Here is a 27,888-nt window from a genome sequence, read left to right on the forward strand (position 1 = left end):
GTATCGCGGCTTTCGTCCTGGGTGGCAGGAATGGCTAATATGAAGTTGCAAGTAGAATTCAATAAACATCCGGCCAGGGCATTTTCTGATGTTAGAAGCTTTGAGACTGATCTTCGTCTGGTCACAGGCTGGATTCAGGAATGTGCTCTGAATCACGAAAACTGTAAAAGAGGACAGAGGAGCTGGTATCCCACTCGATTGCTCCATTTTGAAAGCAAAGCCCAGAACGTCAAGCTTATCGTATCAAAAGAAAACCCTCCAAATGGACCGTACGTGACTTTGAGCCATCGTTGGGGCCAACACAAGTACGAGACGCTGAAGCCCTCTACAATGCAACGGCTGAAAAAGGGTATCGACGCCGTCACTCTGCCTCAAATATTCCAAGATGCCATTCAAATCGCCCAGGCCTTGGGCGTTCATTACCTTTGGATTGATGGCCTTTGTATTCAGCAAGGAGAAGATTATCGTTCAGACTGGGCACGTGAATCTCAGCAGATGGATCAAGTCTATTCGAATGCCTTCTTCAACATTTCCGCAACCTTATCCGAAGACGGTACTGAATCGCTGTTCCACCGAAGATCGTGGAGATCAATCATCCCGTCTCGCATACAAATCGATATGCAGGGTCGACTGGAGCAATATTATGTGCTCGACGGCGATATATGGAAGGACGAGGTCGACGAGGCCCCACTGAGCACCCGAGGCTGGGTATTCCAAGAGCGCATTCTGGCCCCACGAGTAATACACTTTGGGCCATCTCAAATCGGCTGGGAATGCAAAGAGTTAGAAGCCTTGGAAATGTTTCCCAACGGATTACCGCAAATGTGTGGTCTGTCCACAATGAGAAAAAGCGACATATTGCAAGATCCCCCGGCGGCAACCCAGGATTCAGGTAGTACTGACCTGGACGGTTTTGTTGACTTATGGCAGCAACTGGTGAGTGCGTACTCGAGATGCGCACTGAGTCAACCAGGTGACAAACTCGTTGCATTTTTGGGCATTGCAAAAAAGTTCATGCAATCGAGGACTGACACCTATATTGCAGGTATGTGGGAAAAGACCCTCACATACGATCTTGCTTGGAACAGAGCCACTTTGGACATCGAAGACTATCCACTCAGCAAAACATCTTGTCGTGCCCCGAGTTGGTCATGGGCATCGGTCGATGGCGAAATTGAGTTTCCGAAAATGCTAGACGGTGTACGGGATCACTTCGTCAGCGATATGCAGCTTTCGACCACTGTCGACAACAGCACACCTGCCGTCCGCCGCTCCAAGGTCCAGGCTCGAGGACTTTGTCTACCACTGAGACTCAAGTGGTCGAACAGAAAGATTTCCGGCGTTACCGTGGCGGGACTTCACTTTATGGCGGCCGACGAAGAAGACTCTGATCAAAAAATCGTGTTGGAAGACTCTACACGGGCGGCGGAAGCGGGCGGCGCAGTCGGACGTCTGCTCCTTTTGCCCTTGTTCACCACAACTCACCTCTTGGTCGGGCTGGTACTGATTAAAACCCGGGGAGTCAACGCGCATCTCCGGGTTGGTTCAGTTCAGTTGCGAATTATGGCAGAACCAGTTGGTGAGATTACTCCACCAAAGGATATGAAACGCGAGAGAGATGGAAACCGTTACTGGAGTGTCCCAGCATTGAAGTTAAGGCTACATATCCTTGGGAATCAGCGTCAGGTACGGAAAATCGAAATATTCTGACGCGTCTTGTTGGTGTATTCGAGGTAAGTACTTTAGGTACCTAAGTACCTACCTACTTAAGGTACTTATTCTCTACAACCTTTTAAAGAAGCAACACTTAGGATTGGGGCCTGTTGAGTCCAAGGAAATTGTGCTCATCGACGCGCTTTGGCTTGCTTCTTTACTTCCTCCTGTCTTCTGGCGCGATTGGGACGCCCTGGATGCCTTCGATAAAGAGATTTCCTGGTTTGGTGGTGGAGTTGGGGACCCTGGCGTTGAATTGTGTGGACCTTCTGGGCCTGTGTAGGTACTTTACTTATGTATCCATTTGTGCATCCTGAGGCATGCGACTTGTGTGCATCCATTCTAGTCAACAGCAATCAAGTCAGACTTTTCCATGACGAAATCAGACTTAAACGCTGCAACTTCAATCAGAGATGGCTCACCTCAACTAAGTCTACTCCTCTCCAGATGAAACAACTGGAATTGAAGTCCTTCATCGAAACCGTCTCTACGAAGATTACTAGGTACGTACCAAGTACCTACCTAGTAGTATAGTACTTCAGTGTCCTCAATTATAATATAGAGTCACGCTTAGACAACTAAGTACCTAAGTACCTAGGTAGGTACCCTAGGTAAGTAAGTACCTAGGTACCTAGGTACTACCTACATTGTGATAATCATCATGGTGGGTGGTACCGTCACTGCCACTGTCCTACGATCCCAGACTTGCAGCACCTTCCTAGTACAAGGGTACTCTAAGTACTTAGTACTTACGTAAGTTAGTACTTACTTAGGTTAGGTACTTACCTCACATAGGCACACAGGAACAGTTCTAGAGTCGTACCTGCCCGAAATTGGCAACAACGGCCCGACCGAAATGCAGCAGCAGAAACCGGAAGGAGCTACCAGAAGTCATCAGCGACATCAACGAATATTTTTTTCCATATTATGGCTTGAAGGTAATATGGTGCTGCATACATGGTATATCAGACAGGGAGTTTTAGTGACATGCCACGGCCTCATCTAAATCAAGGATAGCGCTGAGCATGGATGCACGGACGGTGGAGTAAAAGTGCAAGCTTACATAAGATGGTAAGGTACAACTTGAGAATTCTTACTATAGTATTGTCCTAGGTAAGTAGGTACTAGTAAGTACTGAGGTAACTTACTTAGTACCTCGTAAGTACCTAAGTACCAGTACTTAGGTAGGTACCTAAGTCAGGTACCTAGTAGGTACTCGATACCCTGGATCCTAGGACACAAGAAATCTTCAACCATCATTTCTCGTCAGAGCCTCCAGCCTGAGGAAGTGCCGCTTTAACCTGAGCTCCTCTAAGGGGGGCAGCGTGACGTAGTGAGACAATGGCTTTGAAGTCTACGATCTAGATCAACATGAATATAAAGTACTTAGGTAAGTAGGTACCTAGTATTCGATGTTCCACTGGTCTATATCTCTGGTACTCACAGAATATACCTAGTAAGTAGGTAGTACTTACTCTACTTACTTAGTTGATCCCCTTGCACAAAGTTCGTAAAAATCATAAACGTCGGTGACTGGGGAATCTTGCGACACCTTAAAGGTCGATACAACCCCGCCTTCCAAAAAGAACGTGTTGGTAAAGGCATAAGCGCCATCCATGGCAAATAGCTCGCAGATGTAAGCATCTATTATGACGTGAACATCATACACAGGTTGGGTGTTTGGGATCCACATGCAGACCTTGTCGTCAAACAGAGGATGGTCCCACGAGGAACCAGTTCGAATTCCACCTCGAGCCAAAGAGATGTACATGCCTTCGACTTCGACAAGAAAGTCGAGTCCGATTGAGCGGCCGCTAGGGTTTGCAATGTCCACTGTCGCCCTGACAGCGGGCGTCCCTGAACAAATGTTGAGTTTGAACTCGAATGAACCAGAGCCCTGTAGCTGCTTCTTGTATATGACTTGAGTGGAAGGGTAGGCCTTGGTCGAGCCGTTGGTATAAACCATGGTCATGTCATCATCGGTCGGCAACCGCACTTTTTCAAGGTCGATAGGCCGCGAAATGAGCGACAGAGACTTTGTAGTTGTATTCAGAGGAACCTGGCGGACGGTAAACTTGCGAGGGAGTGACATGGCGGACCGGTAACACTCAGCGGGGACCCGGTTGCAGTACTGCCAGTTGCTGGCCCATGCAATACCATATGCCGTGTCGTCTGGAGAGTTGGACCACGTTTGCGCCGCGTACCAATCTTTGCCCAGATCAGCTGTTCGCAGGTAGTTGTCGTCGCTGGTAAATCTGGTGCCATCAAATTCACCCAGGAAATATTGGGTGAAGCTTCCGCCCAGAGGTGCACCAGGGCCGATGCTTAAGAAAAGTACCCATTTCTTGCGTTGATTGTCGTTGTCGAACGGCACCTCCACCAAGTTGGGCATCTCATACTGATATCCACGCACACCAGAGCCTTCAAAATCGGACAAATGGTGCCAGTGGATGAGATCTGGGCTGCCGTAGAAGCCAACCTTGAACTCACGAGATATTGCAATCACCATTACCCACTGGTTGGACGGCGCATGCCACAACACCTTGGGATCACGGAACTCGGCCGAGCCTATGTCAAGTACTGGGTTGTGCTTGTACGGCGTGAATGTGTAGCCTTCGTCGGAGCTGAAGGCAACATTCTGCGTTTGGTGCCCTTCAGTTCGGAGTGTGTATAGGGCGACGATTCGATCATCAGGGCTAGTTGACTCGTCGAATTGCAACGAGGTGTTGTTGCGATCAATCACACAACAGCCGGACCATACTGATTCATGATCTGATGGTGCCTCAATGGCTTTCTTATGCCACCTCCAGCTCAATAGATCCGTCGACGTTGCGTGGCCCCATTCTGCATGATCGGCAACCAAGCTTCGGTTGTCCAGTTGGTAGTACAGATGCCAAATGCCTTTGCTATACACCAGTCCATTGGGATCGTTCATAAACCCCTGTTGTGGCGTAAAATGGAAGGCAGGTCGCCGTTCCTCGTGTTTCTTGACAAGCACGGTCATGTTCTGTCTGCTGTTGCTTGCCCGTTTCGTGTCTTCCAGTGCACATATACCTAAGTACCTTATCTACACCAGCTTTGGGCCGAGGGGCTTAAGGTGGGGCAAAGTATTAGGAGACCAAAGAAGTCAAGAAGAGTAGGAACGATGTGGCTCACATTCATGTACATAATACCAACCACGGACACGAGAAAGCATGTCTCGACCTCAGGAGACTATAGTTTCAATTATAAGCCCAGGGTTTTCAGGCCTTCTCCAATAATCGTAATGCTCGGCTTGCTGGGAATGCTCAAACTCGAGCTGGACAAGTGGCAGACCATTCTCCATATTTACTACGATCGCGCGCCCTCATGCCGAGTCATGATGAACATCTCTGGCGATGTTCTGCTTCCCATTGAACCTTGCTGAACGGCCGCGCACCAGCAGTCCGGGGATAATCGGTCAACTATGGGGCATGGCATTGCTAAAAAGACCCATGTTAGCCTCGCCAGACAGCTTGGGGAAAGCCAAAACAGATCCAGATCTAGCTTTTCCTTGATGGAAGTGTTAAGCGACAGAGTGGAGTACTAGCATGCATGAAAGATCGTCACTGGCGATGTTCTCCTTAGCCTCGGGGGCCGTCGGGACCCGCTCACTTCTTGAGGGCAGACCAGAACGCCAGCCACAAGTTGAAAGGTTCCAAGTTCTTTATTTGTCTCACACACACCACAAGGTTAGTAACTACATATGTACACATAAGAGAGTCTTGCTGGGGATGTTCGTCGGCCATACAAGTTGACGGAATATCACCCTCTAACCGGTCAAGACTACTAACCGTTTGGCATCAGTGGTAGCTGGCCACATTGGGATACCAAGCCGTCGACTTTAGGAGTGGCGTATACTTTTGTGCATAATAAGGCGCTTGTGCACTGACAGTCATCAATCTGGACAAGATACATACATACCTACTTACTTAGTAGCCATGTCACAGCCCAAGGTGGCGGTTTCGATGAACCCGCTGGACGTTCGCAATCCCAGTGTCGATGGTCCGCAGGGAGATGCTATCCCTTTCTTCCACGAGGGCAAGTACCACCTCTTCTACCTGGAGGCGCCAGCGCTCAAGTACGATCAGCCTGACCGCGGCCGCACACCTTGGCGGCATATTGTCAGCGACAATCTCGTCGACTGGCAGGATCTCGGGATTGCATTGCCACTCGGCACGGGCGACGACCCCGATATCGACGGCATTTGGACAGGTTCCCTCATTGCAGTCGATGGCGTGCTGCATGTCTTTTACACCGGTGGTCGACGTGTAGCGGACATCCCGCAGACAATCTGCCATGCGACGAGCACGGATGGCGTGGTCTTCAAGAAGAGTGCCTCGAATCCGATTCATGTCCCGCACAGCGACTGGTTCGAACAGCGAGACTGGCGTGATCCTTATGTGTTCTGGAATGAAGAGCACCAGCAATATTGGATGCTCATCACCTCGCGTGCGCGCGAGGGGCCTCCTGGACGCAGGGGTGTGATATCGTTGAGCACTTCTGACGATCTCATGAAATGGACCACCATGCGTGAACCTTTCTACGCGCCAGGCAGCACATACTCGATGGAGTGCCCGGAGGTGTTTCGTCTTGGGGGAAAGTGGCGCCTAGTCTTTTCCCGCTTCACTGAGTATGCCGCTACCGTCTACCGCGAGGCGGACGATCTGGCTGGCCCCTGGCGCACGCCGAAATATCCAGCATTCGACGGCCCCTACTGGTATGCCGCAAAGTCTCTGGAAGACTCGCAGGGACGCCGGATCGCATTTGGCTGGGTCCACGATCGGCGTGGCTTCGCAGAGGGAGGCGAATGGCTCTGGGGCGGGGACATGTGCCTGCCTCGCGAAATCTACGTCGGTGAAGATGATCGTTTGTGCGTCCGAATACCAAGCGAAGTCGACGCTCAACTGACGTCCCAACAACCACTCCTCATTCGGCACGCATCCGGTGGTACGACGACAGAATGGCAAGCCAACGTGGCTGGTGGCTTCTCACAAGCCGAAATCGAAACTGGCGCTCTACCGCGCAGCCTCACCCGGCTTTCGGTTGAAGTTGACATCCAGGATCTGGCCGGCGGTGTGGGTCTGGCGCTCTACACCAACCAGGAGCTTACAGACGGTTTGCTGCTTTTCTTCGACGCCAGCTCTGGGGTCATCAGCTTGGGTGGTCCGACAGGAGGCCAGGAAGACGATCGTCTGCCGGTGCCCGCTGTGACGAACCGGATTAAAGCTCGTTCCCACGGCAAGCTCCAAATCGACTTGTATCTACGTGGCGACGTGCTGGAAGTATTCGTTGATAGACAGGTCGCGCTGTCGTATCGCCAATATTTCAACCGGCCATTCACAGCAAAGCCATACGTCGAAGATGGAGTCGTCACATTTAAGGCAACACTGGCCACTCGGTAACAGGCTCTCAAGATAAAAAAGAGTGCCTGCTGTGTAATAAAAATCATTTCGTCCAAGGACGTGGAACAAAATGGCATGCATTTGGTCAAAGCTCGTGTAGGAAGCAATTTTGATGACTTTCAAACCACTTTGTTCAAGATACAAGGACTATTGTCACCATAGAGCTCAGTAGTCTAAATTATTGTTCCAAGGGAGGCCCCCTCCCCCTTGACTCCCGACTAGTTCGAGTTGATCCGACAATTATGCAAGTCGTGTAAGATGGTGGTGAAGTATCTAACACTTGGACTGGACCGGGCCATTGATTCGAGAAAAGCAAAAGCTTGTTGAATAGTAGAGTTCAGTTCCTCGGGTCTGTCATAAGCAAGTGGAGCTCTTTGGATCATGCGTACAATGGTCGCCGTCATGGCAAATATGCTCACGGCATGAGGCCAGGCTGTCGGCAGCTCCGAGAGTCGAACGCTGGTTCCACACAGCACCAGTTGGACATACGAGTCGATGGATGTTTTGAACACATCTCGATGCTCCTGAGTTGGACACTCCCCGGTCATGATGATCTCCATCATGCACGGCCAATACATAAGGATGGCTGTGGCGAAATACTGTGCTCTGATGATCGCTCGAGTGCTGTGCCTTGTATTGGTCACTGGCCACGTCGACTTGTCAAACGTGATGGACTGTGGCAGACAGAGATACCATTCATCCAGCTGCGATTGCAATTCCTTGGCCACGATCGAGGCAAATGGGGTCGTGCCCGTGGTGTGCGATTGTGAGTGATTGAACGTGTAGCATGTTCTGTCGATGATCTTTCTCACCCCAATCTCTGCCAGAAAATGAGGGTCTGACTCATCTATTTCAGACGAGTTTGATTCTGGAGATCCTGGCCAGGGGTACGGCTCTTCTACCAGGGAGGGAAACTTCATGTTGCTCGCATAGGAAAACAGTCCTGTGTTGGCAAAATAAAGCACACCGGCATACTCACTTTCCAGTATAAACAATGCCCAAAACGCTCTCGTCTCGTACTCCCCGAGATTATAAACGATGTCTCCCGATTCATCCACCGACTTGTTGACTGGTTGTATCTCCATCAGGTTTTGCATCTTGATGGAGCCTATGGAAAGGTATTCTTGAGCTTTCGTCGGCATAAGTTTGAGTCCGTAAAAAATGCAGAGCAATATGACGCATTGTATCGACCGTAATGAAACCTCCTCCAGAACACATCCAAGCATGGACAACGCTTGCGTGTGAAACTGCTCTGCCTGAAATGGTCCGATAGAATCATTCGCGTTCAACCCGCCGATAGCTAGCACCATGAGCAGTAAAAACAAGTCCGGACTTCCAGCGCATACGGTATTCTGCAAAAGGGGCAGTTTCTCGAAGATCTCTCTTTTGCTTAGAATCGGGAACCAGTTGTACGTGTGACGAAAGAACAAATGCCCCAACTCATGTGCACTATGACGGAAAACTGCCACCGATCCGCCGTTGTTGTATTCCAGAGCATGGTCCAACTCAAGAGAGCGGGCATTTGTTGACAAGTTGATGTCAGTGTGAAACACGATGGCCGCAAATTGATCATCCTTGATACTGAGAGAAGCAAACCTCGGGGGACGACTTTTCTCACGCGTCGATTCGGGCGCGATGTACAATGGCGACTGTGTCCCCAGCCCAAGGTGTTTTTCGATGGATGAAATCTTTGTCAGAATGGTCTCGATATTTGTCTCCACCGAAGGGCTTTGCGTAGGACCTTGCGGGGCCTCATATCTGCAGACACAGCCGTTATCCTGACAGAAGGAGCACTTGGGCTGAGCTCCATCGCATCTCGTCTTTCTGGCCCGACATACTGAGCAGGCCACTTTGCTCCGATTCTTGTTGTAGCTGGTCATTTCTTGGGTGCATCCGACGGGCCCCGACGACCAGACAACTTGGTGTAGAAGGTGGGTAGTGGGCCTTACAGGTCAAGTGATAGTCGAAACAAAAAAAGGTAACTTTGCTACTCCGGACACAAGGTCGTGTAGCAATTTCTATCGAATTGTCGGTGGCACAACGTGTTGGTCTGCGACATCCACTGCGCTAGACTCTGCGCGATGATATGACCAAGTAGCTAACAAGTGACACTCTCGTGACCCTCTGCTTTTCTGGCCTTTTTTCATCTCTTCCGGGGGTCAGCGGCCTAGACTGCCGATTGGTTCTCGGCGCCCTCAGAACTTCGCTCCTTGTGCGGAGTGCATTCCACATCGTCCAAGCCCTATGGGGATGACTGTGGGGGAGTAACTGTGAAAGTCTCAGCTGATTCATCACACGTACAATTTTAACTTCGTCCGCCACCAAGCTGGCTGGGTTGCCTCGGGGGAGCTCGGCCACGAGGGCGAAATTGAGGAGGTGGACGGGGAGGTCCACCGGGGGCCATCGGCCCGACGAGATTTTCTGTCGCTGAACTCAGTTTTGATACTGGAGAGTCTGGAGTTGCAAATGTTGCCCATGGGGTATTAAAATGCCATTCTTTCCCCGGATGAAGCTCTCCAGCTCCATAACGAGGAGCACATGAACGCAAAGCCTGCTGGTCACCTGGACGAAAGGCTTGCTGTCAACACTCAAGATCTATTTTCGACGATGGCTCATAACGGCAGTGAAATGAAGGGCGATAAGGAGAGCAAGCCAATTGATTATCAGGAAGAAATGGCCGAATTGCCACTAAAGGCCGACAACTGGACCAAGGTGACTGAGGATGCAAGGGAGGCGACGGCTGTGGAGCACAATACGACATTCTGGCAGGGAATCAAGCAGTATCGCAAAGCCGTGTTCTGGTCATTCATTGTCTCCATGACCATCATCATGGAAGGTTATGACATGGCCCTCCTCGGGAATATGTATGGCGTGGACGCATTCAAGATAGACTATGGCACATTCTCGGAAGGTTCCTACCAAATCTCGTCACCGTGGATGAACATGCTGTCCTATCTGCAGATGATCACAAACATCATTGCGGCACAGGTGGCGGGCTCTCTCTCTCAGCGGTACGGCTACCGACCATTGTTGCTAGTGGCCCTGGTGCTGATGGGCGGTGCCATCTTCGCTACATTCTTCGCACCAAATTTGCCTGTCTTACTGGTCGGTCAGATATTGTGTGGAATCCCCTGGGGCATTTTTGCGGTGCTTGCTCCAGCATACGCCTCAGAAGTTTGCCCCGTCGTTCTCCGCGGTTACTTGACGGCGTATCTCAACCTGTGCTGGGTAATTGGACAACTTATCAATGCCGGTGTCGTGTATGGCGTTCAAGATTACCCAGGCGAATGGTCTTACCGAATTCCCTTTGCGATTCAATGGGTGTGGGTACTTCCCTTGTTCTGTCTCATCTTCCTGGCCCCTGAATCTCCCTGGTGGTATGTCCGCAAAGGTCGCCTGGAAGATGCAGAGCGGTCTCTGCAGAGGCTCTCGCACGCATCGGAATCACACAATATCAAGCAGACGATAGCGATGATGTTGCACACGGATAATTTTGAAAAGGAGCAAGAATCTGGAACTGCAATCATCGACTGCTTCAAGGGATCGAACCTTCGACGAACCGAAATCGCATGTGCGGTTTACGCCATGCAGCCCATGACCGGCGGAGGACAGGTCCCATCCTCGTACTTCTTCCAACAGCTAGGGCTTTCGACCCGAGAATCTTTTGGAATGGGGCTCGGTGCCACTGGCGTTGCATTCTGCACAACCATCTTGGCCTGGGTCGTCCTCGGACTGACTGGGCGGCGGCGAATGCTTCTCAGTGGTATGACTGGCATGGTGATTGTGCTCTTGACAATCGGCTTTTTGGCTCTCGGTCCAGAGTCGAACGGCGCCATTGGTTGGGCGCAAGCGGGGCTTGCACTGCTCTTTAATGTCTTTTACAACCTTTCCGTGGGCACATTGGCATTTACGATCTTCAGTGAGGTCTCTTCGACCAGATTGCGCGGAAGAACTATAGCTGTGGCTAAGAATGTGAATGCTGCGAGCTCGATTGTCGTGGGAGTCGCAAGTCCATATTTCATCAATCCGCACAACCTCGACTGGAAGGGCAAAGTGGCGTTCTTTTGGGCAGGAATCAACGTGCTGTGGATGATTTGGGCTTATTTCCGTTTGCCTGAACTTAAGGGACGCACGTATGAGGAACTCGATATTCTCTTTGCCAGGGAGGTAAAAGCAAGAGACTTCAAAAAGGCTGTGGTGGATTTGGAAGCATGATGACAGGAGTTGAGAAGTCGTCACAATGCTCATTCACTGCTCTGGGAGCTCATTTCGGCCTGGTCTTGATGCAGAAACTTGATCTTGTAATTTGAGAACCAAGCTATAGTCTATCACTACAATTCACCTCTCTCTCCTGGTAGGACGAATTTCCTCTCCCTGGTCGCAAAATGACGACGATATCTCGCTGTCGCCACTCTTATTCGCGTCACGATCGCCATCTCGTTCAACTTCCTATCATTATCTTTCTAATAGTTTTTCTTGCTCCCATCTATGCCTTTAAACTAGGCTTTCTCGTTCCTAGTGTTCTCGTTCTGATTCTGTTTATCGTTACCACTGCTTTAGACTTTACCAAAGATGCTCGACACTCTCGTTAAGGATAGGCGAAAAGTGGATTATTACCCAAGTACTTTATTTAAAGACCGTTCAGGCTTAACAGTCCAGCGCAATATACTTATGCACTCTATATAGTACTTTCCCCCTTCGGAGTTTCATGGTTCCAGAATCCGACATCTGGCCAAGGAACAGTCATCGCAATGGGTGACACAAGTTCCATACTCCCGATTTTTGGTACCTTTTGATTTTGAATGATATAATTTTCGGCCCACTATTTCAGGCAGCGGTTGCCTTTCGGTCCAATCGTTTGGGCTTGAGGGTGTCTTTTGGATCGATTTTGGGATACTAGTGCATAACTTTGTAGGCCGTGCCCTATGAACCGTCCCCACCTTATTCAGCTTCAGGGTATATAATAAGCATTGATCTGGATGTTTCCTGAGGCAGGGGGGCGAATGAAATAAATCCATGTTCAAATAGGTTCTTACTGTCCTCAAATCATTCATCCGTGTACACCTTTCTTTTGGTCCAGAATTAAGCTGTTCTTCTCACCGAAATCAAGACCTCTCTTCTGGACAAATCAAAAATTCCAAGTACCTACTTTCCAACCTGCTGAGGTCCAAGCGACAATCACAATGGCCAAAAATGCAACTCCCACTCCTGTCACCAAGTCACGCACCTCTGAATCCAACCGCCTCCTGCTCATCGCTGGAATTTTTGCCACGATCTGGACCGGCTTTGGCATCAACGCACTATTACGACCAATGGCAGCATACTCGGTTTTCGAATTCCCCGTCCCCATAGCATCCGCCGACCAAGCCGTCATCGAGGCACTGATGCTGATTTACGGAGCGAGGGACCTGTTTATGGGCTTTGCAGTCTTGATAACCGCACTTTTGGGTAGTCGTCGTGCCTGTGGGTACATTGTTCTGGCTGGTGCTGCTGTCGCTTTTGTTGACGGTTGGGCTTGTCTTCGTGTCGTTGGTGATGGGCAGTGGAATCATTGGGGGTATGCGCCGGCGTTGGTCATTGTGGGAGCCTTGATGGCTGGGGTATTAGATTGATCCATTGATCGAGCAAAGGAGTGGGTGCTTTGGTATTCAAATGATCCAGATGCTACGTAAAGAAGCCAAGTGACTACCTAACTAAGTACTCCGTAGCGGGGGAATGCGCTGAGAATCTCCTTTCTCCGCCCAGCCTCGGCAGCAAGTCATGGTAGCATCACGAATTTTAAATCCTTTCTTTTGATTGTCCTCGAGCAGGAAGCGGACGTGACAAAGAAAAGAAGAGCGCTGGCAGCGTCGAGCGCCGGCCAGCGCACGGGCACGTGACTGGACCAGTCACCCAGTGTGACAGCCAACCGCCAGCCTTTTCCCTCACAACACGCCACAGGAACTCAATCTCTCAGGGTCTCTTCCTCTTCAGCAGGGATAGCCTTAAAAGATGTCTGAGTTTTCCCCGAATCAACCTATAATTCTCTCTGATCAACAGCCAGGTGGACGGTGGCCTCTGCAGCAGTTCACCACCCCTGAAAGATCACTCCCTACGTATTTTGAGGTGCCGAGCAAGAGGAATGTGATAACAATCAAGTCAGCTAACGGAGACATTGTCACCCCCAGAGACGAAGGATCTCGAGGGCCAACGCTGTCGGAGCGCCCTGAAACGACCGAAAGTGCTTCTGAAAATGATAAACCCAATGATAGAGTCTCTACGGAGTGGCCCGCGCAAACCAACAGAGGCCATCCAGCAACAAAGTTGAATATTTATGCACCAATTCATGTCCCTGATTGGCTTCTTGCCATCAATGAGTCAGTGGTAGCTTATGTGCCCTGTACACCTCTGCGTCATTTCGATGCAGATAAGTATGCCGCCGCCTTTGGAGCAGACATCCATGTTCAGCCTCGTGACAAATGGCCTCTCCCTCTGGGTCTCCTGATTCCCGACCGCCAGACTCCTGTCAAACCAGAACAATATCAAGACCGATTTATAGCTCTCCTGCGAGAAGAATTAGCAGCTCTGGACCAGCGGCTGTTTTACTATTCACTCTACAATCACCCTATTGTGATGCGGGACCCTCACCAGCTGCTCTTTGAAATCCATGTTCCTGGCTTGCGCGAAAACTCGCCTCGTGTCGATCTGGGTGATATCGTGCTTGTTCGGCCCATTCTTCTCAATGACCACCTGGTCGTGTTTAGCCAAAACAAGATGTGGCGAGAACATATGCAAGAAAAGGGACAATGCCACCCGGCCTTTGAAGGCAGAGAATATCGTGCGGTGGTATGGGGCCTTAACCGCGCCAAAGAAGCCGTTTTACTTCGCATTGAAAATGGAGGCAAGGTTCCTCAAACCGCCAACCTCAAATTCATCTTGCAAGTGCCCAAGACGATGCCACTGTTGTCCGCCGTCCAGTCCATCCACGCCGCCCTTGGCTCATCAGATACTACTACCTTGCGGTCCATGCTTTTCCCGCACAGATCGGACGCATGCATGCAGACAAAACTATCAGCAGCCTCATTCGACATAGAATGGCGAGATGACTCCCTCAACTTTGAGCAACAAAAGGCTGTCGCAGCCGTCGTTGCTGATAGATATGGGACGGTCCCATACCTCATATCAGGACCACCTGGCACGGGCAAAACAAAGACCATCGTGGAGATGGCCCTCCAGCTGGTTGCGAGAAATGAATCGGCCGTTCACCCGCACCTCCTCATCTGCGCACCATCCGATGCGGCTGCAGATACTCTCGCGCTTCGACTTTCGCTGTGGCTTGACCGAAATCAGTTGTTTCGACTCAATAGCTGGACTCGATCCTTTGCTGAAGTACCCGACAAACTCATTCTATATTCATATACCGATTCACACAGCCTTTTCAGTCTGCCACCGTTTGGCCAACTGATGTCGTATAGTATTGTAGTCACCACCTGTCGAGATGCCAACATACTCATTGAAGCACGTCTGACTAACAAAGATCTGGCCGAACTAGCCTTCAGCACCATGAGTGCGGTATCCCCCTCCACTGTAGAGGGTCTGACTACACCACTACTACACTGGACAGCTCTTCTTCTCGATGAAGCCGCCCAAGCTACCGAACCGGAATCTCTCATCCCGCTTTCAGTAGTTCTACCACTGGCGCGACTCCCAAAGTGTCAACTTGTGTGCCCACAGTTTGTGCTCGCGGGTGACGAATTCCAACTTGGCCCACGCCTGGAATCACACGCGCAGAGGACTGGTCTCGAAATCTCCCTCTTCCAACGCCTCTTCAATCTCCCCTTCTACGCCGATCACCCCCTCTCCATGGCCAACGGTCTTAAACCTCTCACTCGCAAGCTCCTCCCAATACCACGACCTGCCTTCACAAACCTTACGCGCAACTACCGCTCCCACTCAGCCATTCTTTCTGTCCCTTCCTCGCTCTTCTACTTCGACAACCTCATTCCAGAATTCACTCCCCTTTCCGCCATCACGACGTCATGGCCCGGCTGGCGCAAGCCCAACTGGCCGGTCCTCTTCATCCAGAACTCGGGCCCCGATGAAGTTGATGACATCCTTGCTGGTGATGGCACAGGTGTCGGCTCCCTATACAACAACGACGAGATCGGCATTGTGCTCACCCGAGTTCAGACCCTACTCAACCAAATACCCGATCTTCAACCCGAGGAAGTCATGATCATGTCTCCCTTCCGTGCCCAAGTGACGAGAATCAGAACAGCATTACGGAAAGAGGGGTTGGCCGCGGTGAATGTTGGTCCATTGGAAGCATTCCAGGGGTTGGAGAGCAGGATCGTCATGTTATGTACGACGCGTACGAGGCGCGGGCCTGAAGGCGACGAGGTCAAATTTGTCAGGATAGATCAAGAGCGTGGGTTGGGGGTGATTGATGAGCCCAAACGGTTTAACATGGCCATGACAAGGGCAATGGAGGGATTCATGGTTGTTGGCGATGCCAGCACCCTGGTTTGTACGGGTGATTCTTCCTGGCGGAACTTCATTGCGTTTTGTCTAAGGAATGGGCTGGTTGAGGGTGAGTTGGGTGAGATTGAGGAGCAGATCAAGGCATGGGATGTGAAGGAGGGAAGGTTGGAGCGTGCTTTGAGGCGGAAGGAGCTTGGTGTGGAGGAGAACGGCGGCGGCGTGGTGGGTTTGCGGCGGTTTGTAGAGAATGGGGAAGAGGAAGGAGAGATGATGCTGCCTGAGGGGTGACGAGATCGAAGACGGCGAGTGAGATTGAAGACCGACGTTACCGTCTATACATTATTTTCAGTTGGATGAATAGTGTTCGGTCTCCCAATCCAACCCCTTGGAACTTGAATGCAAGCAACTCCTTTGTGAGCCTTTGGTTTGGTGAGACGGTCCGAGACCTGGTTTTGACATTGACATTGACATTGGAGATCAATTCAGACTTGATTTGAGAGGCTCCTAGATACCTAGTACTTGATTTTATAGACAGAATGAGTGAGTGAGGCAGGAGAGGTTGAGATCTAAAGAGTGCCGCACGGTACTTCGAACTGTTACCTTTGACACCCCCTCATGCCCGCCATTTCCGATCTCATACTATGGCATCTCCTGCCTGATGGCTGTTTCTGTGATTCAGTAGAGACTGCTACAGCAAGCCTTCCGTGCTTGAACTCGTTGTTTCCAGAAAGAAGATCTCCAACGGGCGAACACAAGAGGCCCCAAGTTAATCTATTGTACTTAATCAGGTTAGGCACTTTTATTCGCCACATCTCCAAAAACTGATTTACTTTCCCACTACCAGAACCACAAAGTACCCATAGTACCCAACGAGTTGTTAAAATTCAAAATCAAAAATGCAAAAACAATCAACAGCCAGGATTCCCAAATGGTCACCCACTTTAGTACTAACTGACCGGCATATGGCTTAAGTATGGCTGAGCGGACGGGAAGCCCTGTATTCCATATCCTATGGTCGATTGCGAAAGCAAATCCGATGATTATGCTCAAGTATCTACATTTTGATTTTGACCCTAACAGGTTGATAGATACTTACCTACCTTCACCTACTAATATCCCGTTTCTACACTGAACGGTAACCGAAGCGGATGATGTACTTAAGGTAGTAAATATATGACATTCATCTTTTAGACCATTCTACCATGGTCATGGAAAAGACATAGAAGCCTTAGACAGGGCCGCCACAGACCATGTTGAAGAGGCCATGTAGCGTTATTGTTGAAAAAATAACACCCTGATCAAAGACGAGGTACGTACATAATGATGGTGGGATACTTATCCAGTAAGTAAGTATTCCCACATCCAGTAGAACTGTCCACTGGAACGCCTCGCCCATAATGCATCCATTATGATAAATGTCTCGTTCGTTGATGTCGTCGCGTCGTCAAAATCTTGCTCTTTTTGGAAGCGGGGTATCATGTTGAAATGAGATGCTTTTTCCTCCTTTTTCTCGCGAGTGCATCCTCCTGTTCTGTCGCCTGTTCCCTTTTGCCCAGGTCAAAAGCCTGGAAAGTGAAGCCAAACACCAGAGAATAAACCGGCCCAGTAACCCCGTTCACATGCTCCTCCTCATGGCCACGAAATATGAAAATGCTATAAAGGCCCGCTTAGAATCTCAATGCCATACTGTCACCACTGTTAAGCCGTAACTCCGTTGGGTTGAGACGATACTTTCGGTCCATCACCATTCACAGCGTGCCTTTGACGGCATCAGAGCTAGCTTGGCCGTTCACCAGCTCTTTGGAGTTGTTCGTCACGTCAACGACCTCGTCCTCAAAGACCTTGTCGATGTCTTGAGGTTCGAGTCCTTCGAAAATCTCGAAAATCTCGTGGGTCTCTCGGAAATTGTTGTTGACAATGTTGATTAGATAACATTCATCCATGATGGTTTCGATCAGCTTCCTGCTTCCAGACCCTGGTGCGTAACACTTGGACCAGTCCTGTCCAAGCCTGAATGCTTCATCCTTCCAGGCGAGGAATGATACCGTCTCGACAATTGTTGGCTGGACAATTTCTCGGTTGGGGAAGATACCCCACGTGACTGCGTTGGGCCCTTCATCCTTGGTATTGGTCAACAGTCGACCTTTCTGATTGACGGCGTAATAGGTCAAGTTCGGATGTGCCTCCAATCGCTCAATGACCTTGTCAATAATTGAAGGGAATGCCAACAACTCCAGATAGGCTTTCTGGTAGACCCAACCACCTGCTGGACCCCAGCCATGCACAGGATCGGAAGAGCTCACGCCATCGATGGCTGGTTGCGAATTGATGGTCAACAGACCATGCTTGTTGAGTTTCAGGAGGTCGGATTTGATGCTGTTGGCTTCAGCTGAGATTGCACCTTCGCTCCACGGAAGCCGGTCTAGACTGCCGTCGACGAACTTGGTAAACAAGACCGTAACATCACGAAGAGATTTAGGTCTTCCCCATAGCTTGATGTTAGCTTCGTTAGTGCCCTTCAGGCCAATACCGTAAGCATCCAATTCACCAAAGGCAGGAGATCTGCTGTCTCCCCAGCGTCCGTTGGGGAATTCGTCCCAGTCAGCTGTTCTAGCGACATAGGAAGTGTTCCGATTTCGCCAAAAGATGGGGCGGACAGTCTCGTCTCGGCGGTTGAGGCCGAGGGATTGCCTCCAAGGCAACGGCTTCTCCAGCGGAGTGCCCGACATGGAAGGAGTCAGAGAGAGCTCATCCAAGATCATTCGAGTCGATTGAGCCAGGTTCATGGTATAAAAGTGAAGATGCAAAATTCCGGCGTCAAGCAGTTTCTGACACATTGCTGCGACAAGATCCTTTCCCACCTCACGTACGGCTGAATCGTCGTTCTTGACGGGATCCAAAGCCTCCGACCAGGCGGGAGGAACATTGCATTTTGTCCAATCAGCTCGTCTTTTGAAAGATGCATAGGTTGAGATGGGCATGATGCCGGGAATAATGGGGACGTTGATGCCACTATCACGGCATTTTTGAGCCCAGTTTAGAAAAATGTCCACATCGTAGAACATTTGGGTAACGACGAATGTTGCGCCGGCATCGACCTTTTCCTTTAAATGTTTGACCAGGAGGTCGACGTCACGATGATCATCACAACCTTCGGCGTATCCAGCGACACCAATGTCGAAGTGATCGCCATACTTTGATCGAATGTACTTGACAAGATCCTTAGCATATTGAAAGCCGCCCTCTTTTGCCTCCCACTTCTCCTGGTCTCGAGGAGGATCACCGCGGAGGGCGAGGATGTTCGTGCAGCCAGATTTGAATGCATGTTCTAGGGCTTGGTCTATCTGAGACTTTTCCATGTCGGTGCAGGTGAGATGCATGCAAGTCTCCAAGCCATACTGGCTCTGAGCGGCATTGACCATTTCCAGCGTGAGCGTTGAGTGTCTACCTCCAGCGCCCCAGGTAATGTCGATGAAGGCAGGACCGAGGTCGTGCATGCGGTCCATTCGGTCATAGAGGTTTTGTACGCCCTGGGCGGTCTTGGGAGGGAAAAACTCAAAAGAATAGGTTGGTTTTTTCTTCTCATGAGCGAGAGCGAGTTTCTTTGAGATGTGCATATTGGCCGCTTAACAGGCGGACCTGATTTCCACCCGCGGAGAAGATGTTGAGGAAGGTGGAATTTGGGTCTGGGAGGGATCGAGAGGGAGACTTAATGGTTGTTTGAGGCTTGGAGAGATATTTGGTTACAAGGTGCAACTGCGACGTGCTACTTTGAAGGTTGTTTAGACGGTGTAACTAATGAGTGTGTCGGAGGTCGGAGTGAAGCCAATCAACCAAAGTAGCGTTTGCGAGCCCACCTGTCTGCCAGCTGCCGCGGCATTTGGATTATGTGAGGGTCAAGCAGTCATTGAAAGGGAAAGGAATGTCGAGGGTCGTGCAAAGAGAAGAATTGGATGTGGTGGGAAAGTGTAGAGTGAGCGATGGAGGGGTGGAGGGGAAATTGAGGCAAGAGAAAAATGAATGGAGATCTGAGGTCAGAGATCTGAGACTAAAGTAGAACTTTACGGAGTAAGTAGAACTGTAGTTGAGAGAAGAGATGTGGTGAGGGTCCTCGGTCCACTTTCTATTGGCGGGCTTCAGTAGGCCCAAGCGGTCAATAGTATAGTCGTATGTAAGAATCCAACAGGACACAGTAGAGAGAGAGAGCGTTGACAAAAAAGAGGCAGTGCGTATTTCAAAGTTGGGATAGTCGGTCAGGACAAGTACTATGGTCATACAAGCAACTTAGAGTGGTTGGATGCTGATGATGCTGGTTTCGAATCATGTTGGAGGGACGGAAAAATTCTTGCCAGCAGTGGAGTTTCAAGCACATGGAAGAGACAAGGGATTGACGGTGACTCTCGACGCCTAACTCTCTAATGATTGACGTGCCTGTAACAAGTGTACTTGCGGTAGACGAGCCTTAGTAATTGGCCCAAGGTCTCTACGTCAGGCCCTAAACACAGGGGACGCTTCCCTAAACCCATAGGGTGCTAGGCATCTTTGGCATGCCCGGGTCAATAATTGGTCAGGCACTCAGGCAAGGACGAATCATGCATGTTGGACAATTCTTGGCAGGCACAACTGTGCACCAAAAGCAAATCAAGATGGGCTTTTCGCTCACCGTCCACGATCAACACAATAGGCCTGGATGAGTAGCCCGAAGACCCCTCGGCCCATTGGCATGCCTGGACATCCTGGTACTTATTCCGTAGGTACCTTAGAAACACATGCGAACGCCTAGAGATTTTTAGGTACTTTTACCCAAAGTACAGTACTTCGGGCTCCCCACAGCCCAGTCCGGCGTCGATCCAGCCAACGTACCAAAATCAACCAGCCAATCTAAGTTAGACGACGCATTCGTCCCTTCCCCGCTACCCTCACAAAATTTTTTACCCCTCGTCGATATCGAGAAAAAGGCAACCAGCATTTAGAGATTACAGGATAGAGATTCGAGATTCGATTACTGCTGCTGTGTCAAGCTTGCTACTTCTCGCCTCGGAATTCCCTTACCTCATAACCCACAATCAATCATGGCGTCATCAACATCGTACAAAAGCACGCTACTCCCTCTTCTCCTCAAAGCATCAGCCCTATCATTTGGGACATACACACTCAAATCCGGACGGATATCACCATATTTCTTCACTTCATCACTCCTACACACAACCTCGCTCCTAGGAGCCCTTGCACGAGCATATGCCTCTGTGCTGAGCTCACCACCTTTTTCTCTTCCATTGGGCACTGAGGAAGCCGGGTCAGAAGCAGATGGGAAATTCTCTCCTCATTTTGATGTCCTCTTCGGCCCCGCGTATAAAGGGATCCCGCTGAGCGCGATTGTGGTGCGCGAGCTCGAATTCAGTGGTAAACAGTTCGAAGGTGTTTCGTACTCGTTCAATCGCAAGGAGGCTAAGGATCATGGTGAGGGAGGCACTATTGTCGGTGCTCCTTTGAAGGGGAAACGCGTCGTGGTTATTGACGACGTCATGACTGCTGGCACTGCCTTGCGTGAGGCTGTTTCTATCATCAAAGCCCAGGGTGGCGAGGTTGTTGGCGTCGTGCTGCTGTTGACACGACAGGAACGAGTCAGTGACGAGGAGCCCAGGAGTGCCATGAAGGTTGCGGAGGATGAATTGGGTGTTCCTGTCAGGGCGGTGCTGAAGTTCGAGGACTTGATCGAGGCTATCGAAGCTGGTCAACTGGAGAATGCGGGGCCAAAGGAACTGGAACAAATGAAGGTCTACCGCCAACAATACGGTAGTCGAGATTAAAGTCTGGCTCACCAGCAGACCGCTATCCATGTCCCATGTGAGATGGGAGCTCTTGATGCAAGCACAGCGGTCTAGATAGACACAGCGACAAGATTGTGGACAAGTATCATATGGCGTGAACCGCGCCTACGAAGGCATTTTGATTTTCTAATCATTCGTCAGACTTGGCTTTTCAATCGCCAGTCATCATCTCAATCCATTCTTCGTATCGATCTCGTAGAGTCATCAGTATTCACATCAGCTTCTTCGTCGCTCCACTCCAGTCAACACCCAAGCTCGCCACCAGAAATGTCAAAAATATCATTAACCACGTTGTGGGTATCATTCGAGAATCACCGAACTCCCATAGATTCCCTCCCCTGTCAGGAGAAACTTTTCCAAATACATCCAATTGACGATAAAATTAGCACAAAGCCTTCCCACGTCGAGAACCTGGGTGAGCACAAGACAGGAGTCGCATGCGAACCAGGTTCGATTGATGCCTCAAGCCAGTGCATGCAAACCTGAAAGCCCCAAGCCCTTCAAATCAGTTACTCCGTGTTTTGGGGGTATAGTTGTATCAATGATCGCCAAAGTTGGAGTGACGGTGTCACTGTCTCGTCGTACAACCTCCTCGTCCGAGCTAACACCAGATTCGGAAGTGTTGAATAGATCGTTGCAGAGCGCTTCAAAATCATTGATATCATCCGAGATTTCAGGTTCATGGTCCGCATCCGCAAATAGGCGGTCGGCCTCCGCATGCCATGACGATTTTTTAGTGACCAAGTTATTTTCGTTCATGAGACTACTCATCTCGGGTGAAGCTTGTGTGGACGATTCTTTCAATGGAGATGCTTTGCCTTCATTCAACGTGGAACCGCCATCCGAGTCCGAATGGAAGAAGGTCGACGTGGAGGGGGATGCGAGAGGAGGATGGGATGAGGCCTGAGATCCGCGGATAGACAAAATCACCAAGCTCTTTTCCATGGCGCCTAGAGTAGTCGAATCTGCTCTTTTTAGACCCACGTTCTCGTTGTTGTCACCTCCTTTGACGGGACTTGCTTCAATTGCTGGCAGGGAGAACAAACCTGAGACTGGCCGAGAAGAAGTCCGTCGGCTATTTCCCGTACTCTTCCGCTTGTTGGGATGTCTGCTTGGTGGAGAAGATGTCGAGGTCCTCGGTGTCGTGGCAGGATGAGATGAAGCGGTTGATTGCCAGGATCTAGTCCGAGTCGATCCAGATCCTCTTTTAGCAGAGCTCAGTCCACTCTCGACCGAGATGGACGAGGTTAGCGATGGAGTCATCTTTTTGGTTCGCAAGCTCTGGGCGGGGACGTCAGGCAAGGGTTGAGTAGGTGGTGTGTGGGCTTCAATGGCATTCAGGTAGTTTATTCTCATGTCGTGAACAATTCTTCGAATGTCCTCTCTGGGTGTAGCGTAGTCCTCGGCTAGATTTGTACGGGTCATGCAAGAAGATGATGCACGAGAAAGAATTGAATCCCTCGTGTTGGATGAGCCATCCGAATGAGCCACATCTAGGTAGCATAACGAATTATTGAATTCAGAGGACGGATTTCTCGGCGTGTCATCGAAAGAGTTGTCTTCGATGGGGCAGCCTTGTTCTGGTAACCTCATGGAGGTTGGATCGATCTTGTCTTGCTGATTTTGACCGTACAGAGACATGAGTCGGCCATACTCGGCTTTCCAGAGAGCTCGAAGGGTGGGAGTCTGATCCTCCTGTCGGCTCCGTAAGGATACAGTCGAAGCCACGGCTCGGGGAGAGAGGCGTGGAGACGGTGGAAAGGGACCATTTTGCATGGACACCGAATGGCGATACGAGTCGAGAGAAGGTCGAACAAGGGCAGAAGAGGAAAAGGAACGGTGGCTGGGCGAGTTGTTGCCGTATATTGGGAGACCGTTGCGTGGAAATTCGAGGTCATGCGTGTTGATCGAATGGGGTATGGATGACAAGGACGGGGAGGAAGACGGGCTAGCAGGGGAGTTTGGGGCAGTTGAGATGACTCTCAAGGCCGACGAATCCACAGAAGATTCGAGGGGAGGGGATGGACGAGAACTTCTCTTCTCTTTTCCAGGAAGAATGAAGTCGCCTTGACGGATCTCCTCCAACGTTCGTTCATAGTCCTGCTGGGTGACAAGAAGCTCGCCAGAGCTCAAACGGCGGCTCGCCTGGAGTTTGACAGGACCATTGCCTCGTTGAGGTTTCTCTCCGATCTCTGGTATGGGACCAGCGATGGTGGAATCGTAGGAGAAGGTGGGAACGTCTCTCGAGGGCGGGTGCCTGGACTTTGATGATGAAGGACGTCTGAGGGCGTGATTGAAAAAGGATGGCAGTCGGCCTTGGGAAGGAGACAGTTTCGAGGGAGGAGGAGGAGTGGGCAGCTCATCGTTGGTGAGTATCAAGGATTGAGGTTTGGTACGGCGCGGAGACCAGAATTTGCGAAGCCGCGATTCCATTATTCTGGTAGTGGTTGAGCATTGACCTGAGGGTGTCGCGTGTGAGCGTGGAGATCTGGGGTGAATGGCAGGTGCCGAAATGGATACTGGGGCACGGTTATGTAGTCCGAGCGTAATGTATATGAGGCTGAAGGTAGCGGTTGCGGGCAGGCAGGAGAAAGGACTTGTCTGGTATAGAATGAGGATGCGAGGACTACAGGTCTTGAAAGGTCAATCGTGCCCAAGCTCGACTCATTCTGGTCGCGAGTCTGAGAGCGAACGAGGGCTAGGGATCGGGGCGGTCATGTTGATGGAGAAAGATGGAGAGCAGGATTACGGATAGTGTTGACGTGAAAGACAAATCTCTGTTGATTAGCTGGCGAGGATCATGCTTGTAGGTATATGACAGGAGTCGGTTGGGATGTGCGGCAGGGGACAGGGGGAGGGATCGGGCTGAAGGCAATATGTGTAGAGTGTGCAAAGTCAAAGTTCGTGAGAAGTTGGTGGTGGAGGAAAACCAGGATGTGCGAACATTACGGAGTACTGTACGGAAGACGCAGGACGCATATCACACGAGGATGTGGGAACTTGGGAGAGGCAGGTAACAGGGGAGGTTGGGGCAATAATTGGTCGGTCGTGGCTGCCATTTCAATAACGTCGTGAAAAGAACCCCACAAGGCAGGAGCGAAGGGGGGTTTCCACACCGCGTTTAGTCTTTCCGGAAGCTGCGTGGCAGCGGATTGTGTCATGAGACAGAACCCAGTCCCGCGTGCCGTGCCTGTACCTGTTTTTCCGGGCAGTTGGTCAATGGCCACGACGACTTACTCCGTACCGTTGGTAAAGTTTGGGGGGCCGAGAGGCGTTGACGGGAGTAGCTGACGTCGTAACAGTATCCAAGTGAGAGATCCCACCAATCTGAACAGTCAACGCACTGCCTGGGGCCCGCAAACGCCCATCATCGAGGTACACCCGCAAAGTCAAGAGTGCGGAACTGTTTGAGATCGAGATTGGTGAGAATCATGTGAGGACCAGGGATTGGTCTGTATGTCTACGGAGTAAAGGGCCAAGTGGATTGGTGAGACTAGGTTTGGGGCAGGGCCATCAACGACGACGTTTGCCTCAATGTGTTATAGAAGGCTCAGAGTAAAGAGCTGAAGCTGGGTTATTGAATATCGGTATGGACTAGGAGTTGTCTGATCGAGGCTGCAGGCTATGGTACACACATGCGTACTGTAGGTCCAGCTTGCATTGTCGGCTCCCAAATCTACGACCATGCCTTAATGCACGTCAGGCGAGAATAGGCGAGAAACCCGGCTATCCTTAAAGGCCAAATACGAAAAGATTATTGGAAGAAGCAAAACAGTGGGCCGATGGCGGGCGCAAGAGGCCTTGTGGCGCACCCGGAATTGCCTAAGGGTCAACCTGCGACAATTGCGAACATGGCTGTACCGAACATGTGTCTCGTAGTTGTACACACGCGAGGACCTCAATATACGCGTACACAGTCTAGGTAAGGAAAGCATGTATGCAGACACTATCTAGATACCTACTATCCTTCTGATTGCCCTGTACCTCGATTTGCCGTCTTTGGGCGGCCGTAGTAGTCGATTCCCAGGGGTGAGTTTTTAGGCATGGAGATCACGCAGACGCAGATGCATAGAGTTGCGCCTTCCGCTACGGATACAATTTTTTGACTAAATTCACGTGGGCATCTCGGGCTTTCAACCCCAACAAACGGCAAGAATTGCCTGTCCCCAGCGTCACGGGACTCGGACGAACAATACGCGGACTGTTTGGTACTCTGTACTTGTAGACTTGACAGCAGCAATCTTCTGCTTCCATCCACAATTCATCTATGTTGCACAAAGGCCCAATGCTACAACAATTGATGGGCATGGGCACAAGCAATCCTATTCCGTATACACGCCTTATAATAATAGCAGCACCAAAAGAACACAGCATCTGTAGCTTGGCTACGTGTACAAGTACTCCGTAGGTGATTTGCATATGCAAGCCACGAATCGCTACTGGCTTCTGACCCACCAAGCCCACCCAGCCAGAATGCAGAGGCGGTCAGGCTATCAACGCCTTGCCCAAGCCATCCGTAAGCAAACGGTCAAATAGCAATCAGGGACGTTTTCTTTCATCGATCCAGACTTCAATATGCCGTCTACCACATGCAATAGTCATGGCAATGGCTGGCCCAGTGGGCTGGCTGATTATTTTCCCATAACACTGATCTGGCACGCCTCGCATTAAGTCGGCACTGACTTTCTGCGCAACATGACAGATCAGGAAACCCCGGTCTCATCGTTGTTTAGGGTGCTGCTGTACCTGAACTGTCAACCTGTCACCTTGGCTCCTAATAAATTCTGTGGACTCTAGATCAGTTGATAGAACGCAAGCCAGCAACAGTGCCTGACGGTTTGATGTCTCTCGTGCTGAAGACCAGCTTGCTACCAGCTGATGTCAGGAGCTTCAAGCCTATAGAATGACACATTTGGGCATGTTTCGCCCCAATGTAGTGTCTTCTTTTGGTTAACTCCCTACCCCTTTGCTCCACCTACAAGGCTACTAGATCGACATTGTATTCTCTCCATCGTTGCCATTCACGGTTCCCAGCTCTCTATCCGAACATGAGCATCTTCGGTCGCTGACGGGTGGGTCTCCAAGACCAACGCTAAATCTCGAGACCAGCTCGAAGATCTTGCTCCGTCTCCTTGGTATTACGAATCTGGTCCACGTCGTGCCTCGCTGTCATCGTTCAACTTCTGCCAAAGACGCTGAAATTCTCACAGCTTGACAAATATTGAGAATCAAGCAGCCCAGAATGAATATGAGGGAGCTGCCCGGACAGTTCAATTAACAATTCCGCCCCCACTGAAGTCCTGAAGTCTTTGTGGGCGATAGCACGCGGGAAATTTTCCACTCGACCATGTTTTGAATCCTCTACGTGTGTCTTGCCTCGCGAGAGACACATGACAATCTAACTGAAACAGACTGAATTAGCATCAGATAGAGACGAATCACGAGGGATCTAAGTCACTCTCACACAGAGAGGTATGGAAACAGACCAGGCCAACGCAGAGACTTCAAGTTAAAACCTGGAGTCGCCCCATTCTCAGTGAACACACCCTGAGTTGAGTTGGCCTCTCTCAGATCTTGCACAGCCGGCCATGTGAATGTATTTATTGTACCACCATACCTTCTCTGTGCACTACAAGGGCATGACGGGGGGTTCTCCTCCATTTCAATGCTGTTGGTAGTATGCTGCCAGCGCTGATACTCGAACTTGAGGTTGGAGAGGTGATGTGCGACCCTTCGAAATAGGGGTGCTCGCTGCAATGAAAATGTGCCATGCAAAATCCTGCATCGACTTGAACCCCGTGTCGCTCACTCGCCGAGAGACCCGTACCAAAGGAGAAGTGTCTAATTGGTGTCAGTGAGAACATCGCCTTTCGAGATGCTATTTTCGTCATTGAATGTCCTGCCCTGCTGTAGGTTCCATTCAGGAACGTCCTTGAATCCAGATAGATCTCTCCTTCCGCAGCCAGCGCTGTCCCACCCTCCTCGCGAAGCGCGTTTGACCTGCCAGGTTTCGCCTGTAAATGCTCCCCTTCGAGGTATCAGTCGATGGTGAAATGGCAGGACACGTTGGGTCCCTGGAGCGCAGCAAGACTATACCAGGGACCTTGAAAATGACATAGGATATGACGAAGACCACAGCCACGATGCTCAATCGATTCTATAACGGCTCAAAGATGAAGGTTCTACTATTATATAGAAAACCCAAACCTCAAGGAAAAGGTCAACGACGTCGAGCCAGAGGCGTGATTGAAGGAAATTGGGAAGTCATTTCCTCCAGGTCGGTCATGGAGCGCTATCGTATTCTAATAAAATCATGGAGAATACAAAGTGAGTCAGCTCCTCCTCCGTCTTCAAATCATCAGTGCGTTGATATTCTTGGTGAATAGCTTTCTGCCAACTGCCGCACCTACGACATGGTTTTCTTCACCATGAACACCAAACACGTGACCAGTATCCGCCTC

The 27,888-nt window shown here is 50.4% G+C and overlaps 6 protein-coding genes and 1 non-coding gene across 7 annotated transcripts; 4 read left to right on the forward strand and 3 right to left on the reverse strand.

The window, feature by feature from the left end:
• Window positions 1–30: 30 nt before the first annotated feature.
• On the forward strand, window positions 31–1,710 carry PV10_07198 (uncharacterized protein; the record flags this gene model as incomplete). Its single annotated transcript, XM_016372070.1, has 1 exon — window positions 31–1,710. One exon carries the CDS (start codon window positions 31–33, stop codon window positions 1,708–1,710), a length of 1,680 nt encoding a protein of 559 aa, XP_016221402.1.
• A 3,948-nt stretch (window positions 1,711–5,658) lies between these two features.
• PV10_07199 (uncharacterized protein) lies at window positions 5,659–7,241 on the forward strand. The gene has a single exon (XM_016372071.1). It carries the CDS (start codon window positions 5,673–5,675, stop codon window positions 7,134–7,136), a length of 1,464 nt encoding a protein of 487 aa, XP_016221403.1. The 5' UTR covers window positions 5,659–5,672; the 3' UTR covers window positions 7,137–7,241.
• A 5,886-nt stretch (window positions 7,242–13,127) lies between these two features.
• PV10_07200 (uncharacterized protein) lies at window positions 13,128–16,104 on the forward strand (the record flags this gene model as incomplete). Its single annotated transcript, XM_016372072.1, has 1 exon — window positions 13,128–16,104. The coding sequence occupies one exon, from the start codon at window positions 13,128–13,130 to the stop codon at window positions 15,882–15,884; it is 2,757 nt and encodes a 918-aa protein (XP_016221404.1). The 3' UTR covers window positions 15,885–16,104.
• A 395-nt stretch (window positions 16,105–16,499) lies between these two features.
• On the reverse strand, window positions 16,500–16,615 carry PV10_07201. The gene has a single exon (XR_001622118.1). It is a non-coding gene; the product is annotated as a 5S ribosomal RNA (ribosomal RNA).
• Window positions 16,616–16,760: 145 nt separating this feature from the next.
• PV10_07202 (methylenetetrahydrofolate reductase) lies at window positions 16,761–19,643 on the reverse strand. Its single transcript, XM_016372073.1, has one exon. The coding sequence runs from the start codon at window positions 19,211–19,213 to the stop codon at window positions 17,345–17,347; it is 1,869 nt and encodes a 622-aa protein (XP_016221405.1). The 5' UTR covers window positions 19,214–19,643; the 3' UTR covers window positions 16,761–17,344.
• Window positions 19,644–20,544: 901 nt separating this feature from the next.
• On the forward strand, window positions 20,545–21,538 carry PV10_07203 (orotate phosphoribosyltransferase). The gene has a single exon (XM_016372074.1). The coding sequence runs from the start codon at window positions 20,669–20,671 to the stop codon at window positions 21,404–21,406; it is 738 nt and encodes a 245-aa protein (XP_016221406.1). The 5' UTR covers window positions 20,545–20,668; the 3' UTR covers window positions 21,407–21,538.
• PV10_07204 (uncharacterized protein) lies at window positions 21,468–24,371 on the reverse strand. The gene has a single exon (XM_016372075.1). The coding sequence runs from the start codon at window positions 23,858–23,860 to the stop codon at window positions 21,890–21,892; it is 1,971 nt and encodes a 656-aa protein (XP_016221407.1). The 5' UTR covers window positions 23,861–24,371; the 3' UTR covers window positions 21,468–21,889.
• Between the last annotated feature and the right edge of the window lie 3,517 nt (window positions 24,372–27,888).

This window comes from Exophiala mesophila, assembly GCF_000836275.1.
Source record: "Exophiala mesophila strain CBS 40295 unplaced genomic scaffold supercont1.5, whole genome shotgun sequence".
In the NCBI taxonomy this organism is placed as follows: Eukaryota; Fungi; Ascomycota; class Eurotiomycetes; order Chaetothyriales; family Herpotrichiellaceae; genus Exophiala; species Exophiala mesophila.

Bases quoted from the DNA above. Each gene is read 5' to 3' on its own strand.
- PV10_07203 (XM_016372074.1), top strand. From the start codon at position 20,669: ATGGCGTCATCAACATCGTACAAAAGCACGCTACTCCCTCTTCTCCTC.
- PV10_07202 (XM_016372073.1), bottom strand. From the start codon at position 19,213: ATGCACATCTCAAAGAAACTCGCTCTCGCTCATGAGAAGAAAAAACCA.
- PV10_07204 (XM_016372075.1), bottom strand. From the start codon at position 23,860: ATGGAATCGCGGCTTCGCAAATTCTGGTCTCCGCGCCGTACCAAACCT.
- PV10_07199 (XM_016372071.1), top strand. From the start codon at position 5,673: ATGTCACAGCCCAAGGTGGCGGTTTCGATGAACCCGCTGGACGTTCGC.